At 40.2% G+C, this 16393-nt stretch overlaps 1 protein-coding gene across 1 annotated transcript; it reads right to left on the bottom strand.

Moving 5' to 3' along the window:
• Positions 1 to 2406: 2406 nt before the first annotated feature.
• rp9 (RP9 pre-mRNA splicing factor) lies at positions 2407 to 16009 on the bottom strand. Its single transcript, XM_038288964.1, has 6 exons — positions 15709 to 16009; positions 15578 to 15608; positions 15343 to 15472; positions 6404 to 6495; positions 4975 to 5036; positions 2407 to 3163 (listed from the first exon to the last, which is right to left on the bottom strand). The coding sequence occupies exons 1-6, from the start codon at positions 15852 to 15854 to the stop codon at positions 2965 to 2967; spliced, it is 660 nt and encodes a 219-aa protein (XP_038144892.1). The 5' UTR covers positions 15855 to 16009; the 3' UTR covers positions 2407 to 2964.
• Between the last annotated feature and the right edge of the window lie 384 nt (positions 16010 to 16393).

Raw genomic sequence — 16393 nt, 5'->3', positions numbered from 1 at the left:
AGTTCAATTCAGAATTCAATTTAAAATCCTTCTCTATACTTTCAAAGCCATCCATAACCTTGCTCCTCCATATCTGTCAGACCTCCTTCACATTGCCACCTCCTCCCGCTCCCTTAGATCCTCCTCCTCCATCCACCTCACTGTACCCCCAGCTCGACTTGTCACCATGGGGAGCAGAGCCTTCAGCCGCTCTGCTCCCCAGCTCTGGAACTCACTTCCTCCCGACCTCCGCAGTATTGACTCTCTCCCCTTATTCAAAGCCAGACTCAAAACCCATCTGTTCCAGCTCGCTTATTTGTGATATACTGCTCTTTTCCCTATCCATGATTGTTTTTTTGTTTTTTATGTTCCTGTATCTGTATTTTGTATTTTCATCTCTTTTTATTTATTTTTTTGTATTATTTGTAAAGTGACCTTGAGTGTCAAGAAAGGCGCTGTTAAATAAAATGTATTATTATTATTATTAAGCTGTAGAGAATCTCAAAGTAATTGTAAGGTTATAATGCTCATCCCAAATGGCTGTTTTTAAATAAGGTATATAACCATTTGTCTACTATGTATAAGCACCGGATTAAAATATAATTTATCAGTCAATACAGCCTTAAATAGTCCTGTTTTTTAAGCCTGTGTTGTCTGTAGGGAGTAAAGGTTCATGTAGGACTGCACTGTAACAGATCATTTGCTAGACTAAAATTACTTTACGGACCATCAGAAAAGTGGGCCAACCTGTGGCAAGAACCAACACTACATATCCTCCTCTGTTCACCCGTAAAATGAGAAGACAATGTCACAAAGCTAAATCTATAAAGCCAGTAATAGGAGACTGGTAAAACAAATGCCATCGATCATAGAAAACCAAAAATGTCCTGTTTGAGGTTTTGGCCCCAGAAAACCAAGCTGCGTTTTATGCAGAACACACCATTTGCATTGTGAAACATGGAGATGGTAGGGTCATGTTGTGGGGACACTTTAAACAGGACAGGAAGGCTTGCCAATATTCAGAGGAAGATGGATTGAACAAAACTAAGAAAGCCTTGAAGGGAAAAAAAAATCTGTATTCTTAAACGCAGCCAGAGTTGAAACTATGTGGTGTAGAGGAAAGGATATCCATTAGTAAAAATGGTCCAGTTAGAGACAAGGCCTAAATCCTATTGGATCTCTGGTATTAAAATATGACTAACGCCAAAATGTGGACTCAATCACGTGCCACCAAGACAATGAATTTAGGCATGTTGACAGTCAAGATGATCTGCTGCAGTTCAAAATAAACATCAAGGAATAGAAAGGTGATTAAGAGACATTGGCATGGCTGTTGGTGTCAGAAGGAATTTTAGAAACTGCTAATCGACCTGGATTTTCATTCACAACCGATTCTAGGATTTACACAGAATGGTCTTAAAAAGAGGAAATATCCAGTGAGCGACAGGTCTATGGGAGGTTCTATATTACATCTAGATGGGCCACAGCGGTTGCCCCTCATTACAGCTAAGAACAGGGAACTGAGGCTACAGTTTGCACAGGATCACCAATATTAGAGAATAAAAGATTGGAAAACATTGCCTGGTCTGATGTGTCCACATTTTTTTCTGCTGCGAAATTCCGATGGTTAAAAAATTGGTGTCAACATCAAAGCATGGATCCATTCTGCCTTGTATCAGTGCTTCAGGCTGGTAGTGGTGGTGTAATGGTGTGGGGGATATTTTCTTAGCTCACTTTGGGCCTCTTGGTACCACCTGTGTATCACGTTAACACCACAGCCTACCTGAGCCTTGTTGCTAAACACATATCAGCACATTTCTTTCCTGAACGTGACAATAAGTTCGCTGTACTCAAATGGCCTCCACTGTCACCAGATGTCGATGTTGGTTGAGTGCCTTTGGGATGCCTGGTAACAGATTTGCATCATGGATCTGCAGCGTCTGTTGGATGCCATCATGTGAATATAGACCAAACTCTATCAGGAATATTTCCAGCAATTTCTTGAATCTATACCATTAAAGATGAAGGCAGTTCTGAAGGAAAAAGGGGATCCAGTCCGATACTAGCGAGGTGTACCTAATAAAGTGAGTGTATAAATGCACAACAAACCATTTAGAAACAAAAGTATAATTTCTTAATTGAATAGTGTGGCTGAAACACTAAAATTGAAAAGGAGGCATGTACACTTGCAAGATGTTTGGTTTCTTCTGTTGATGCGGGAATGGGATTGCAGAGAGAGGAAGTATATTTAAAGAAAAAACATATTCTGACAAAACAGAGATGGTTGGAGGAAAAATCCTTGTGCCTCTTGTAGAAAGGTCATCCTAGTTACTCTCTAATGACCTGAATTCCGAGCATCCCCCAGAAAAACAGTAAATGCATTAAAAGAAGGCCAAAAATGAAAGATATCTGATTTTTTTTTTTTTTAGTTCTGGATAAACACAGGAAAGAACTCTCCTTCTTCATCCTCACAGTACAGAAAGTTTATTCACATAACTTTTCTCATTTCTGTGGGATTTTTTTTCTCTCGAGCAAATAAGCATAGTCCAACCTCAAACCATTCCAAACATTTCTGGGCTGTTACAACCATTCAAAACATTCTGGCTTCAGTGGAAAACATGAACCAACTGCAGCTTTTCATTTGAAATATTTTCACCTCAGGGAAATAAACACATTACAAATATCTTTTGATAAAATGATCAGGTAAACATAACAGAAACAAAAACACTTCTGGATGACGTTTGTATCTCTGGAAGCAGAACCTTGGACTGTCTGGATAGGTCATGCTGATGGGGTGAACGATACAGTTTAGAGAAGACATGCACAGCGAATGTGTTTTACTGCTGGAACCCGCAGAGAAAAGCTTAAAAGAGTCTCCGCAGTGCACTCTGGAGGACAAACTGGATTCTGAAGTCCAACACCTACAGCTGCTGCTATTCAAGACTTTTCCTACATTGAGAGAATGTAGTTTTCAAGATGAGAATCTCAGTCTGAATCTGAGCTGTCAGTAGTTTTGGATGATTTGTGTTTTCGCTTCCTTTTCTTTTTCTTTTCCTTCTTCTTCTTGTCCTTCCTCTTTTTCCTCTTCTTGCGATGATGGTCTGAAGACGATGATGAGGAAGAGCTGTCCGAGTCTGAGGAAGAGGAGGTGGTATCCTGGAGCAGCTGCTGCAGCTGCTGGATCCTGCAAAGAGAGGATAAAAGGAGGTGGTGTTACAATCAGGTCTGGAAGAAAATACATTAAATATCAGATCCAAACCATCAGAATAAGAAGCCAGACTTTCCTTTTGTTCATAGATTCAGTTCAGAATTAAATCTAGTCATAAGAGTAACATGCTTGTACTTAATATTACATGAACATGCTAACGTTTCATTTAAGCTATGAGTGGTTTTTAAAAATTGCTTCAACTGCTGAGTTACTGTTTTCAGCTGCATCCTTCTTTCCCTCAACTTTGAGCATATTTCCAACCCCTTCTTAAAATGCAATCAACCCCGGATCAGCCACAACCATGGTGGGGGAATTTGTCTTGGGTTGTGAGCAGTGCTGGGATTTTTCCACAAAATATTTCTCTCATCCAAGCCATCTTTTTTTCCAAGTTTTCTGCAACAGCCAATGGGACTACTTCTCTAAGCCTGCATCCAACAATGGTTTTCTTTCTGCCACTCTGTCGAGTCCAAAGTGTATTCAGCCCCACAGCATGTTACTGCCTCCACAAAGTATCCATCACCCCACCACCACTGTAGAGAAATGCAGTAAATGATGGTGACACCACATCTACAGCTTAATTTCTAGTTCTTTGAGACAAAACAAACAACCCCTTCAACCCCAACAACAACTTCTATCTTATAAAAAGACGGACAATGTACCAAAAAACAACTAACCCTCCGAAATCAGAGAAACATGAGCCAGAGTCTCAAGTGCAAGAAAATGTATTATGAGGTTAAGCAAAAAAAAGCTACTAAAAAGGGACCCTATGGGAATCCTTCCAGCAGTGAAGATCAGAAGAACACTTCTAATGTTAATTCTTCAAGTGTCCTCAGGGTGGAGTCCTTAAAAAGATAAATAAATAAAGGCCTACAGCTGAACTTCCAAACATGTTTAACCCCAGAACCTGAAATAAACACACTGGCTATTGTAAACAATGACTTCAGCCAGAAGAGCTTATTTTAAATTCCCCATGGGAAAAATCCTTTTAATGAATGTTTAAAAAGAGCAGGAACAGACTCGACCAGAAAAGCGAAAGCTGAAGCAACATTCACTGCAACGATTTTCTTAAGACCTACAGACTACTTGTCCTTACATCACAGAAGTAATCAATAGTCATTTATTCGTCCAAGGTTGTGTAGTAGCAGCTTTTAACCCTGATTTAGGTTCTACTAGGAGCTATAAAATGTGTTTCTCAGAGGTGCCACTCCTTTGCCACTCATTAAGAAGAGTCTCCAAGGAAAAAAATAAATGTGATGTGGATGGGGATTAGAAACCAAGTAGAGTCGCCTCCAACACTCATCATCTTTCTATGAACATCTATGAAATTACCAAAGACACAAACAGGGACAAAACCCAGCAGGTGAGGTTTGCTTCTAACGCCTTCATTTTAAAGAAAAAGCCGACATGACTAAGAGCTGCAGCGGTAAAACTATAAAATGCTCCTGGCCTTTAAATAACCTTTTTGTAATGCAAGCTGAGACACTCGCATGTGATCGTGCTGCTGCTGCTGCTCTGCATGCACTCAAGCACCCCCACAGCGCCTTTTCATGGTGAACTATCCTCATATTCCAACGTTCTGGTGTCAAACCATATTTGCTAGCAAAAAAAAAGCACAGCGAACCAGCCACTGTGACATTATTTCCAGGTCATCTGAGATTAGCCAGAACCTACTGGAGGAGCAGCAAACAAACTACACAGCTGTGTCTAAATGAAGGCTTTCTTCGACGTCTCTTTCTGTAGTTTTATCTCTGTAAGCAAATTGTTTGAGTAAAAATAAACAAGTTTACCTGGTTTCCTTTTCGTTTCTTTTGTTTTCTCGGATTAAGTCATACATTGGATCCTCATGAGCCTGAAAAATAAAAGCAGGTGATTTAAAGAAAGAAATTGAGTTCCAACTTTTCATATCAAAACATGGCTGACACTGAATTTACGAATGAATCGCAGAACGTTTTGTACATTTGAAAGGTGAACAAAAGCATCAGCGCCGACATCCCTTGGTCCACCAAACACCAAGGATGTTTCCAGATTGGGGGTTCAGGAGCTATAGCTGTGTCACAAGCGCTTTCCAGAGCTTCCATCTGGGACCCAGAATTAACCCGTTTTGGGGACAGATGAGGCAGACAACAGACGGCGTTCTGGAGCAATGGGATATGAAGCAAAAGGACGAGGCGGCCAACCACGCCCCCTACTAGAGAAACTGCAGCACAGGGGGAACGGAGGAGGACAGCCGTAGATTGGAGAAATCTAGCAGGCAGAGAAAGAGCACCAGAGCCAGGGAGAGAAGGCGCAGCTGGTCGGTGCCTGGAAGTAGGACAACGAAACAGTTCCTCTAGGGCTAAATTAAAATAAGTTTTTTTCAAGCCATCTTAAACCTCTTAAGAGCATCCCCCACTTTCCCTTTTGTCAACATCCATCCATTTTCTGTCACGCTTATCCCTACCAGGGTTTCAAGGGGTGCTAGTGCCTATCTCGAACTGTAAATGGGCTAGAGGCGGAGTACGCCCTGGACAGGTCGCCGGTCTATAGCAGGGCAACACAGAGACAAACAGGAGAGGCAAACAGGACAAACAACCAGTCATGCACACTGTCACACCTAAGGAGAATTTAGAGAAGCCAATTAACCTAACAGTCATGTTTTTGGACTGTGGCAGGAAGCTGGAGTACCTGGAGAGAACCCACGCATGCTCAGGGAGAACATGCAAACTGCAACCGAATGCACCACAGTGCATTGTCAACATTATTATCTCCATCTTCAATATTTTATAAAAAAAAAAAAAAAAAAGCTAGTCTCCGCTTCCTCCTTTACTGTAGCTCATAGCTGCAATAAAGATCTGATCCCTGGTTGGATTTCAATGCGATTACAAAAAAAGTTCAGATCTTTCAACTTCTGCAAATTTCGCTTTGCCTACTTTGCAGGTGTTACGGTGATCGAATATTGCTAAATTCGCCACCTTAGCCTAGCTCCACTTCCTTTCATTTCCTCCCTCTACCTAGGGATAACATGGAAACCATTCGCTCCAGCTGTGAAATCCTCGGTGGGTACGAACATAACTTTAGACCATGACAGACTTAAAAAAGATGACATAAGTACATTGTGGAGTTTTCCTACAATACTCTTCCATTGCAATTGTACAATGAAGTCAAGCTGCGTTTGAATCTGCTGGAACCAGCGGTCATCTTAGCTTAGCATGGAGTGTTAATTAGAGTTAAACTCACAACTCTGAATTGCTCCAGTTTCTGGTTGCCTTTAATGAAGAAAGGACACTCCCTGTCTCCTGTCCTGTGACCGTAGCGTTTGCATCTCCAACCTGCAGAAAGACAATTATAATAAATTGTTTCCAGTAAATGTATAGGAAATTAATTTGTCTTTGGAAAACATCTTACTAATTGAAAAGGACTTAACAAGTTCACTTGCCATTGAAATCAGATTTAGCAGGTATATTTTACCGCATTTACTGTAAATATAATTAAGGACTCTGTGGAAAATTGTTCTACTTTATAACTGAACTAAAACAGCACTGATCAGGCTTTTTCTAGGTTGATATTTTTGCCCCATCCAAGGTCTCCTCTTCTAATACTGAGTTTTCTTCCTTTTTAAGATTGAAAGTCAAATGAGAAAAAGTGCAGCTGGTCTTATAAAAGAGGTAGAAATTTTAAATGAGTAACAAACTAAAGAAATTACAAGATCATCCCACTTAATCTATCAGACCATCTATGCCTAACGCGTGGACTTTTCCTAAACCCAAAAACTAACAAATCACATGCCCCGGCTGATTTCCAGATATATATATATATATATATATATATATATATATATATATATATATGATCTGTGGCTAAAATCTCTCTCAAAGACATTTTGCCTGTCTTCAGACACACTAATAGGACCATTAAGATCTTTACTTTAATGGCCCTATTAGTGCGATTGTTCCGACTTCAATTTAAACGATTGTAATTCCAACCATGTTCGCAGATGAAGAAGCCTTTCGGATCAGAAGTAAAACATCCTCATGAAACAAGAGAACTCCAGTTCCTTTCTACTAAATTACTTATAATTAACATTTACCAGATGACTGAGAATCTGCATCTGTTTTTTCCTTGACAATGTTTACAATATAGTTTGTTATCTTAATGTGCTAAAATGGAGAAACGCATGTCAACACTTTGACAAAGGATGAAGCTCAGCGAGTCACGCTCAGATTCTTCTGAACAGCAGCCAATCTTGTGAACAAGCCTGCTGTGTGCTCTCAGAATCCCCGAGTGTTTCAGCAGCAGGACTGTGTGGGGTGAAGGAATGAATGGTCAGAGTATAATGACACTAATGTATAAAAAGAACAGAATGTTAGCTCTACTACACTATTACAAGGCTGCGCTCTGTGCGCCAAAGAATTCAATCAGCACACCTTTTTTTGGAAACTGATCATCTTTCAAGGTTCCTGCAGTCTTTGGTGAGGATTTACCGCCACCTTCTACTCCAGACGTCTAAGGCTACGTTCACACTGCAGCGTGAAGTAGGGATGCAAACGGTTAATCGACTTTAGATTAATTGTCGATCAAGAGGTTGCTCGATCAAAATGTATTAATCACGATTAACCGCTAGAGGGTGCTAGCGCTTTACTGTAACTTGAACACAGCGTGAGAACGAGAACACGCCTCGTGTCGCGATAGAGACCAGGGTTGAAAACCAAATGAAGCGGGCGAAAAGAAGTGCGGTGTGGGACCACTTCAATATTGTTAATTCAGGCAAAGAAGTCAAATGTTCTCTTTGTAATGCGGTATTGAAATACAACAGTTCCACTAGCTCACTCAGTTATCATTTGAACACTGTGCATGCTGCTGTCTTGCATTGCACCACCAGTTCACCTGGTCAACCTAAAATGACAGCTACCATTGGAAGGCGAGCGTGTGATGAGAGAAGGGCGGAGGGCATTACAGAGAAGATTTGCTGCATGATCGAGAGGGATTTGATGCCAATCAACACAGTTGACGGTGCAGGATTTCAGGATCTCATTGGGTTCATAGAGCCAGGTTACAACATCCCTTCGAGAACATCAATAACTTCTCGCCTCGAAGCTTGGTTCGAAAAAAAGAAAGGTGAGCTAAAAACAAAGCTCGCTGCTGTTACAGCTGTAGCATTAACAACAGACTGTTGGACGGCTCTCACAACAGAAAGTTACATCACAGTTACCTGCCACTACACCGACGAAAACTGGCTGTTAAAATCTGCAATCCTGATTACGACGAGCATTTCTGACAGACACACCACCGACAACTTGGCTGAGAAGCTGAATTATATAGTGGAGACTTGGGGACTTTCCGGCCGCGTTACAGCATGTGTCCACGACAATGCTAGGAATATTGTCCAAGCTTGCGAACAATCCTACACGAGTCAGCTGGAAATCAGTAGCGTGTTTCGCGCACACCCTGAATCTCGCTGTCAATGATGGTTTTGCTTCTGCTGGGGTAGACAGAGCAATCGCGGCAGCGGGAAGGTTGGTCAAACATTTCCACCACAGCACAATCGCAACCAAAGCCCTGGAAGAAAAGCAACACCAAATGTCGCTTCCTCCGCATCGCCTCATTCAATCCTGTAAAACCAGGTGGAATTCAGTCTGCGACATGTTTGAGCGCCTGGTTGAACAGCGATGGGCTGTGTCAGCCGTGCTATCAGACCGATCCGTGACAAAACTGGCAGATGCGAGGACGCTGGAGTTGAGAGACGGCTAATGGAAGATATGGTACCCGTGTTGGGAACATTGAAGTGTGCAACTACGGTGATGTCTGCGGAGTCGGAGGTGTCAATCTCAAACACGTACCCCATCACGTTCAGTCTATTCAACACTCACCTCAGCGCCTTAGACGAGGACAGCCCCAAAGTCGCAGACTTCAAGGAAAAAGTGCGAGATTCGCTGGGCGAGCGCATGAAGGTATGCATCCATTAATTATTAAAACTACCTATAGGGTCTATCCAATAGACTAATAATAATGATGAATAAAATAAATAATGATGCAAATAGGTCGTAATTGTCATTCAATTGTATCGTTTTCATATGTGTAATTGTAGGCCTATGCCTATTCTTTCTATTTTTAACAGATTCAGTCTGATGACCTCAACACATCCACCCTTATGATCGCAACAATGCTTGACCCTCGTCACAAACACCTGGGATTTCTTCCTCCAGCTACCAGGAAGTCAGCTCATTCCACGCTGCTTCAAATGGCTACAGCCGAACGCGACAGCATCACTGCAGGTGCCGCCACCGCTGGAGACGACGGTAACACTGTCCATACAGGGCCTCAGCGACATGGGGCTAAGCCTACATCTGCTATGAGTTTACTTCTGGGTGAAACCTATTCCGATGCCCGCAAAGATGACGTGGAGAGTGAAGTGGATATGTACTTAAAGGACCCTCCTGCACCACTTGAGTCGAGCCCCACGTGCTGGTGGAAAGTGAATGAAAGGAGGTTTTCGACGCTGGCAACACTAGCAAAACGGTATTTGTGTACGCCAGGCACATCAGTCCCCTCTGAGCGTGTGTTTTCAGTAGCTGGGCTCAGTGTAAACAGGCTACGTACACGCCTTACCCCAGAGCACGTTAACATGCTAATTTTCTTGAACAAAAATATATAGAACCTAGGCCTAGGTCAAGTTGTGATGTGCCACATTTCAGTTAGGAGAGGGTAATATTGAATCACTACTTTATTTGATTGTTCTGGTTTGAGGCCCTGTAATGTTATGCTATGTTGTTGTGTTCAGTGACCCTGTGAACGTTTCATTCTATTTTGCTGTAACCCTATACAAATTGAGGTAGAAATATGTTGTGGATGTTTCATTTTAGGATTGTTGAGGATTACCCAATTAATAGCCTATGCAGTTTCTTTCTAACCTATAGGCTCAATAATATTCTGTTTGGCTCTCTATTTAATTTCTTCTATTCTCTTTTTATGTCTGTTTCAAATGCAAGAACTGAGCCAGGTTTTTTTTAATTAAAGATTTAGTTTTACCTTAAAAACGTGTCTGCTTTCTTCTCCTAATGCATAATTACTTGAGGAATGTATAATATAATACAATATAATTATGGTATCATAATGTTGGCTAATGTAATACAATACCTCAATTATATTAAGGCCCTATTGAAGCCCTGAAATTCAGGTGAAAAACGAATTAATCGAAAGTCGATCGATAAGATAATCAACTAATGATTAATGAATTAATCGATAATTTGCATCCCTAGCGTGAAGTGACCCAATTCCGATTTTTTGCACATATAGTGAAAGCCCTTTGGGAAACTCCTCCAACTCCCATTGTCATTGTGACACAGCACACACAAGTGAACACTGCACACCATGAAATTGCATTTATGCCTCACCCGTGCAAGGGGGCAGCCCTCAATGGCGCCCCAAGGGAGCAGTGTGGCGGGACGGTACCATGCTCAGGGTACCTCAGTCATGGAGGAGGATGGGGGGAGAGCGCTGGTTAATTAAAAATAAAATAAAAATCAATAAAATATACGACATGTATCTGATCTTTTTAAGACAGTCTGAACAACACAGATCAGATTTTTTCAAATGCGACCACTTGGCTATGTGGTTCTGAATACGTATCTGATCTATTCAAATGCGACCAGTGTCTGAACGGCCAGGTCACATTGATTCAACCTACGCGTCATTACCATAAAAGAACAAAATATGCTCTTGACAAATTGAGTTTGTCAAGAGAAGTTTTTTTTCGTTCCCTTCTTTTTGACATACTGATTTTTGTGCATTTACTTTCCCCTGTATAATGTCCTCATAAGCCCCTGACATGACCAGACTTCAATTCAATTCCGTTTTATTTATATAGCTCAAATTCACAACACATGTGATCTCAAGGCACTTAACAGACAAGTCAACATACAGACAGGTTGGTTCAAAGATTTTTTTCAAGGAAAACAAATCGATTGTTTTGAGTCATTGACCTGCAAGACACACTCCACCTGAATAAGCTTGAGGCCATGACTTTTGCTTTTATCATTGACTCGACAGCAATCCCTCACACCCAGCAAGCCTGCAGCAACAGTGCAGAGGAAAACTCCCTTTTAACAGGAATAAACCTCCATCTGCCTTCTGCAGACATAGAGTGGATAAAACCCTTTCTAAAGTGCATTATATACAAGCTGTCATACATACTTGCTCTTTTTTTATGGTTTTAAAAGCCACTTACATGTCTTCTTTATTTTGAACACAATTTTAGCTGTCAAAACAAAGACATTAATGGAAGAGATCGCTAAAGTGGGCAATCTAAACATGGATGGAAAAACAAGGAAGAATTATGAAACAAAGAGGCACATTGATGAAATATTATACTGCAGAGAAGTTAGATGGTTGGATGGATATATGGAGTGAAAAAGGAACAGATAGAGGACTGGATGGTTGGACTATAAGAAGAAGAGAAGTAAGGGACAGAAGGATAGACTACAAGGAATAGAGATGGCTGGACAGGTTTAGAGTTATATATATAAATATAAATACACTAAACAGATATAATTCACAGATCATTGGAGACAGCCAAAAGTCTATAGATACAAATAGATTTCAATTATTTATTTCCACTTGTGCTTATCTACCTTGAATATTCGTATTTCAGATTTCACAGGAACTAAGGCTGCATGTTAATAGAGGTGATTGAGATATTATCTTTGAATGCTTCAAGTAATGTCAGCTTTATTATTTTTTTAAATAACGAGCTCAAAGTTCACTTCACACAGATGAAAATGAATTAGCTCATGTTCATACTTCACTTTAAAAAAATATGAAGTTCACAAACCTCTAAAAGTTCAAGGTCATTTGGTAAATCAAGTCATTGATTACCAAATGGAGGCACGCGTACCACGAGTGCATGGCAAGGGGTACATGAAAATATTTTATTTCTTAGGTAGTAAAACAAAATAGGGCTGGGATCCGTTTTGTGAGGACCCAATTGAAAAATTAAGAAAGCTTTTATGTCCGAGTTCACTAAAACGAAGCAGAGGAAGAAACCATTAGAAAAGAACAGCCTGGTATCTGCTGTTCTTCACACTGATCTATTGGAGCTCATCAAAGCAGCTCAGATATCTTAATGAAAACAAAGTAAAACAGTGTGACTATAATTTTTGTTTTGTACTTTATTCCCAATTCATGAAGTTTAAATGTGATTATAAAGGAGTTACTCAGAGGAGCTCCAGTTTTATAAATACAGAGATGGAAAGAATGTAATGCCTAAGAATTTAACAGGTTAAAGAGATTAAGTATAATAGTTCTCCTTTTATAATCATTATTGTACATTCCACTCTTGGACAATCAGCAAAACTTTTGACTGAGAGGGGTTCTCATGGTAAGACAAAATGCCCAAAGGGATACACAGTTCAAAAAAGGTAGGCAACCAGTGAATTACAGTAGTAGATGTTCAAAATGTTCCCACTTTCCTTGATCGGCCCTTGGCTGGTCCCCTAAGATGACTTTTTTAAACATTAATGTTTGTTCTAAACTATTATGTCATGATTTGTGGACATTAAGATCTAAAGAGAAGCGCCTTCTCCTGGTCAGACCCTGTAATTCAGTGAAAGGGTGGAGTCAGAGTAAAAATATATGCATGCTCAGGAGAAGGAGGTGGTCACTCCAGTGGCTGGAAGTTGGCTGTCATTCGACATCATATTTAACCCTTTAAATAAGTAATCATATTATATATAAAGAAATGGAAAAGACTGGATGCAGTGAAGGTCTACTGTATGTGCAGTGCAGCCTTTATTTAGCCAAATTACACAGAACTTCAGAAACATACAGGTACATTCAGGTTCTGCTGAAAATATCTATCAAAAATTAATTATTATTGTTCTCATTCAGAAGCAGATATTTCCCAAGATAGCTTGGATGCTTTAACCCAATGTGTTGCTTTAAGTTTTAAGTGGACGTGGCTGACGTACAGACTGGTTTGTTAAGTCCTGGTGGGCACAGTTTGCACAAAAACATGTTTTCTTTCTTTTGTTAGCTCAGTTTTGCAGAGAGCTTGGCTCTCTGCAAAACTGGCATCAGAAATACCAGCAGATGAGTCTGAATTGCACACAGCAGTATTAGAAGTAGACATGCTGGTCTATCATGCTGTTAGCCGTAATAAGTGCTGTAAAACCTGATGTTATCAATTGAAAAGTGTCGTTATCAACTGAAAGCAAACATGAGCTGTGTGTGTCTCTTGTCACTACCCGATCCGTCCGGGAAGCAAGAGCCGTACCATCAGCTAATTTGCGCAATCAGATATACAACTGGGTTTCAATAAATAAAGTAATTATGGTACTAAAATTATTTATTTCTATCCTTTACTCACTAAAGAATGCTAATACACATCTTTTAAAAAAATTTTTTTTAGGACCTTTTCCAAGACAATTTGATGCTTTTTACATTTTCTGCTTGTCTGACGTCATCATCGGACATATTCAGAGTATTCTGGCAAAATATGATTAAACCATGCTTCTCTGCAATTTAGTTCTTTCTTTCTTTAGGTTACGCACTATATACTATAATGTTAACACGAAAGGAAAACGTAAAACTCAAAAAGTTTTATGTTTAAATCCAAAGCCAAATAGTTAGCTTCCGGAAGTAGCATATGATCCCATTTCCTGTACAGATCAGGCACAGACGAGTGATAAAACAGAAAGGATTTTAAGGCATTTATTTTCTCAGGAAATTCATTATTAATCTTTATTGCATTATAGTTTAGTACGCTCATTATTTTAGGGCAGGGAAATTATGACGTCAGACAAGCAGTTTAACAGACAAAATGTAAAAAGCATCAAAACTGTCTCAGTAGTGTCATTAAACTTTTTTTTAAAGATGTGTAATAGCATTCTTTAGGGATTTAAGGATATAAATAAGTACTTTTAGTACCACAATTATACTTTTTATTGAAACCCGGATGCATATCCGGTTGCACATTCGCAAATGAGCTGATGGTATGGTCCGTGCTTCCGGGACGGATCGAGTAGTGACAACTTTCATTACTTCAAAACTGATCCGTTGATGGCGTTGATGCACAACATTGAGCTCCACACCATCATTGGCATAAGGTGTGGGTATCTACTGTTCCATCTACAGTATAATATAGTTCATGGAGATTCAGCGAATTAGTTTATGACACTTAAAAGTATAGTGGAGGATTTGGTGAATTTTCATGCACTCCCCACTCTAAATAAAAAATGCACATGCACAACCCTGTACCCGCTTCCGAGACGGAACGCCTGTTAAAGGTGTGTTAGAGCGTGCATAAGCCTATTTCTCCCTATTCACGCTCTGTTTAAAAGTTGCTGTTTGCATCGCTAATACAAGCTTAAGGGCGGATTATACTTCTGCAACCGCACACATCAAATGTCTCTTAGGTCTGGACGCAAACCAGTTTTGCTGGTATGCTTATGCAATGTCGCCCTGAAATTTCTAGGGACGGACAGCAGTTTCTCACCAAAGCACTAGGGGGAGCATATTCCAGAACTTCAGCGGATGGCCACAAGAATTTCTTCGGCGGCGCCGGCGGGAGTGCTTATTTTCCAAAACAAGTCTGAGGCATCATTAAAGTGGTTGTAGTTTAATTGTTGTTATTATTCCATTTCAAAAATGGTGCACCCGGGCACCGAATCGAGAAGGAGGACCACACAGACAGCCGGAAAGGCATACCAAGGACCAATCACAGCTGCTTTCTGTCTGCGTACCTCTGCTTGAGGTCTGCACGGGTTTGCGACAGTCCAACATGTAGTCAGGATTTTTTTGAAGGTTGCAGAGCCTCTGCGTGGGGGGGCGTGGTCACGCACAGAGACAGATTTGGGTTGCAGAGGCTATGCCTCAGAAGTATAAATTGGCCTTTACTTTCTAAAAGAGGATTTGCAATTTTTCCACTATTTCAGACTCACCATCGTTAAGTGAAAATGGGGAGGAGCATGTAGGACGGCCTTACATAAACATGTCACCAGAATGATTGACAATAAGGAGGACCACTTATTTTGATGATCCACCTGGAAAAAGAGCATCTTCCACTTTACCTAAATGAAATGGTGACCAAACTACTTGACACAGTACTTACAAAAACATGTTATAGAAAAGTGTAAAAGATCCTGTTAAACTCAGAATAACAGCAGGTTGACATGTAGACTTACATTGCATCACCTTCACCTCCTTCCCCAGGGGCATCCAGAGCCCCCTGGTGGGGGCGTGTGCCAGGAAGTTTCTGGCATCTTCATTCCCAGGGTCAGCAGGAATACAGTCCTCTGGTTTTTCCTCGTGCTCCTGCAAAAACAAACCGTTACTAGCACAATACAGGAGAAATTTCGAGAAGAAAAAAAAACTCAGTAACTGAAATTTCCTGAGTTTGAATGTTTTCATTAACGTTACCTTAATGAACCCTGGTGGAGGTTTTTCATAGCTGCACAGAAAAAAAAATAATTTAGGTTTGTTTTATACGTTTTGGAGTAACATTTTCCACCGATACATCTTAAAAAATACAGTATTTTAAAGTCACTCACAATGTCTCGATGTGTTTAAGCTTTTGTACCTCCTGGTTGAGTTTCTTTGTATGAGTCTTCAGTTTATCGAGTTCATTTTTGGATGTCTTGTGCTTCTTATGCTCCCGTCTGTCCTCACTCTCTCTGGCTCGCTTTCTTTCCGACATTTTAACGACACCAAGCACTTATTTTCAGATTAAATTCCAGTTAGCCAGGCTCTTTTGTGCGTCGAATCATTTTCAGATTAGGATTTTAATGCAAAGGTGTAAGTGTAGGGCGCTAACGGGTTGCTAACTCCCTGCTTTGCTAAAGAGTTTCTCTACTTCCTGTGAGGTCGGGCTGGTTATTGAAAGTGCAGCGCCACCTGCAGGACAACGTTGGGAATTAGAAAAAAAAAACAGGACGGGGCGGGTTTTTTCCAGCAGCTTTAATATGGAAAACTAAATTATACCCACCGTTGAATGTTTTTACTTTCCCAAGCTTTCATTTTTATGGAGGACCAAATAAATAAACGGAAATGTTAGAACTGTTAATATACAGTCATGTGTTTATATTACTGTTTTTATTTTTTTTAACTTTTTTCAAGGCTGCACTTAAAAAAAATATGAAATTTTCTTTCTTAAAAAAAAAAATAATAATAATAAATAAATAATGAAATAATGAAATTTTCTAGAGAGCTGTTCTTAACGAAATTAATTTTTGTTTA

The sequence above is a fragment of the Cyprinodon tularosa genome, unplaced genomic scaffold (assembly GCF_016077235.1).
Source record: "Cyprinodon tularosa strain WSP-4 unplaced genomic scaffold, ASM1607723v1 ctg26, whole genome shotgun sequence".
NCBI lineage: Eukaryota > Metazoa > Chordata > Actinopteri > Cyprinodontiformes > Cyprinodontidae > Cyprinodon > Cyprinodon tularosa.
This window is presented reverse-complemented; position numbering and strand designations above follow the sequence as displayed.

Bases quoted from the DNA above. Each gene is read 5' to 3' on its own strand.
- rp9 (XM_038288964.1), bottom strand. From the start codon at position 15,854: ATGTCGGAAAGAAAGCGAGCCAGAGAGAGTGAGGACAGACGGGAGCAT. The intron at 6,496-15,342 runs GTAAGTCTACAT...GTCTTTCTGCAG, and splicing joins GGAGGTGAAGGTGATGCAAT to GTTGGAGATGCAAACGCTAC. The intron at 5,037-6,403 runs GTGAGTTTAACT...TTTATTTTTCAG, and splicing joins AACTGGAGCAATTCAGAGTT to GCTCATGAGGATCCAATGTA.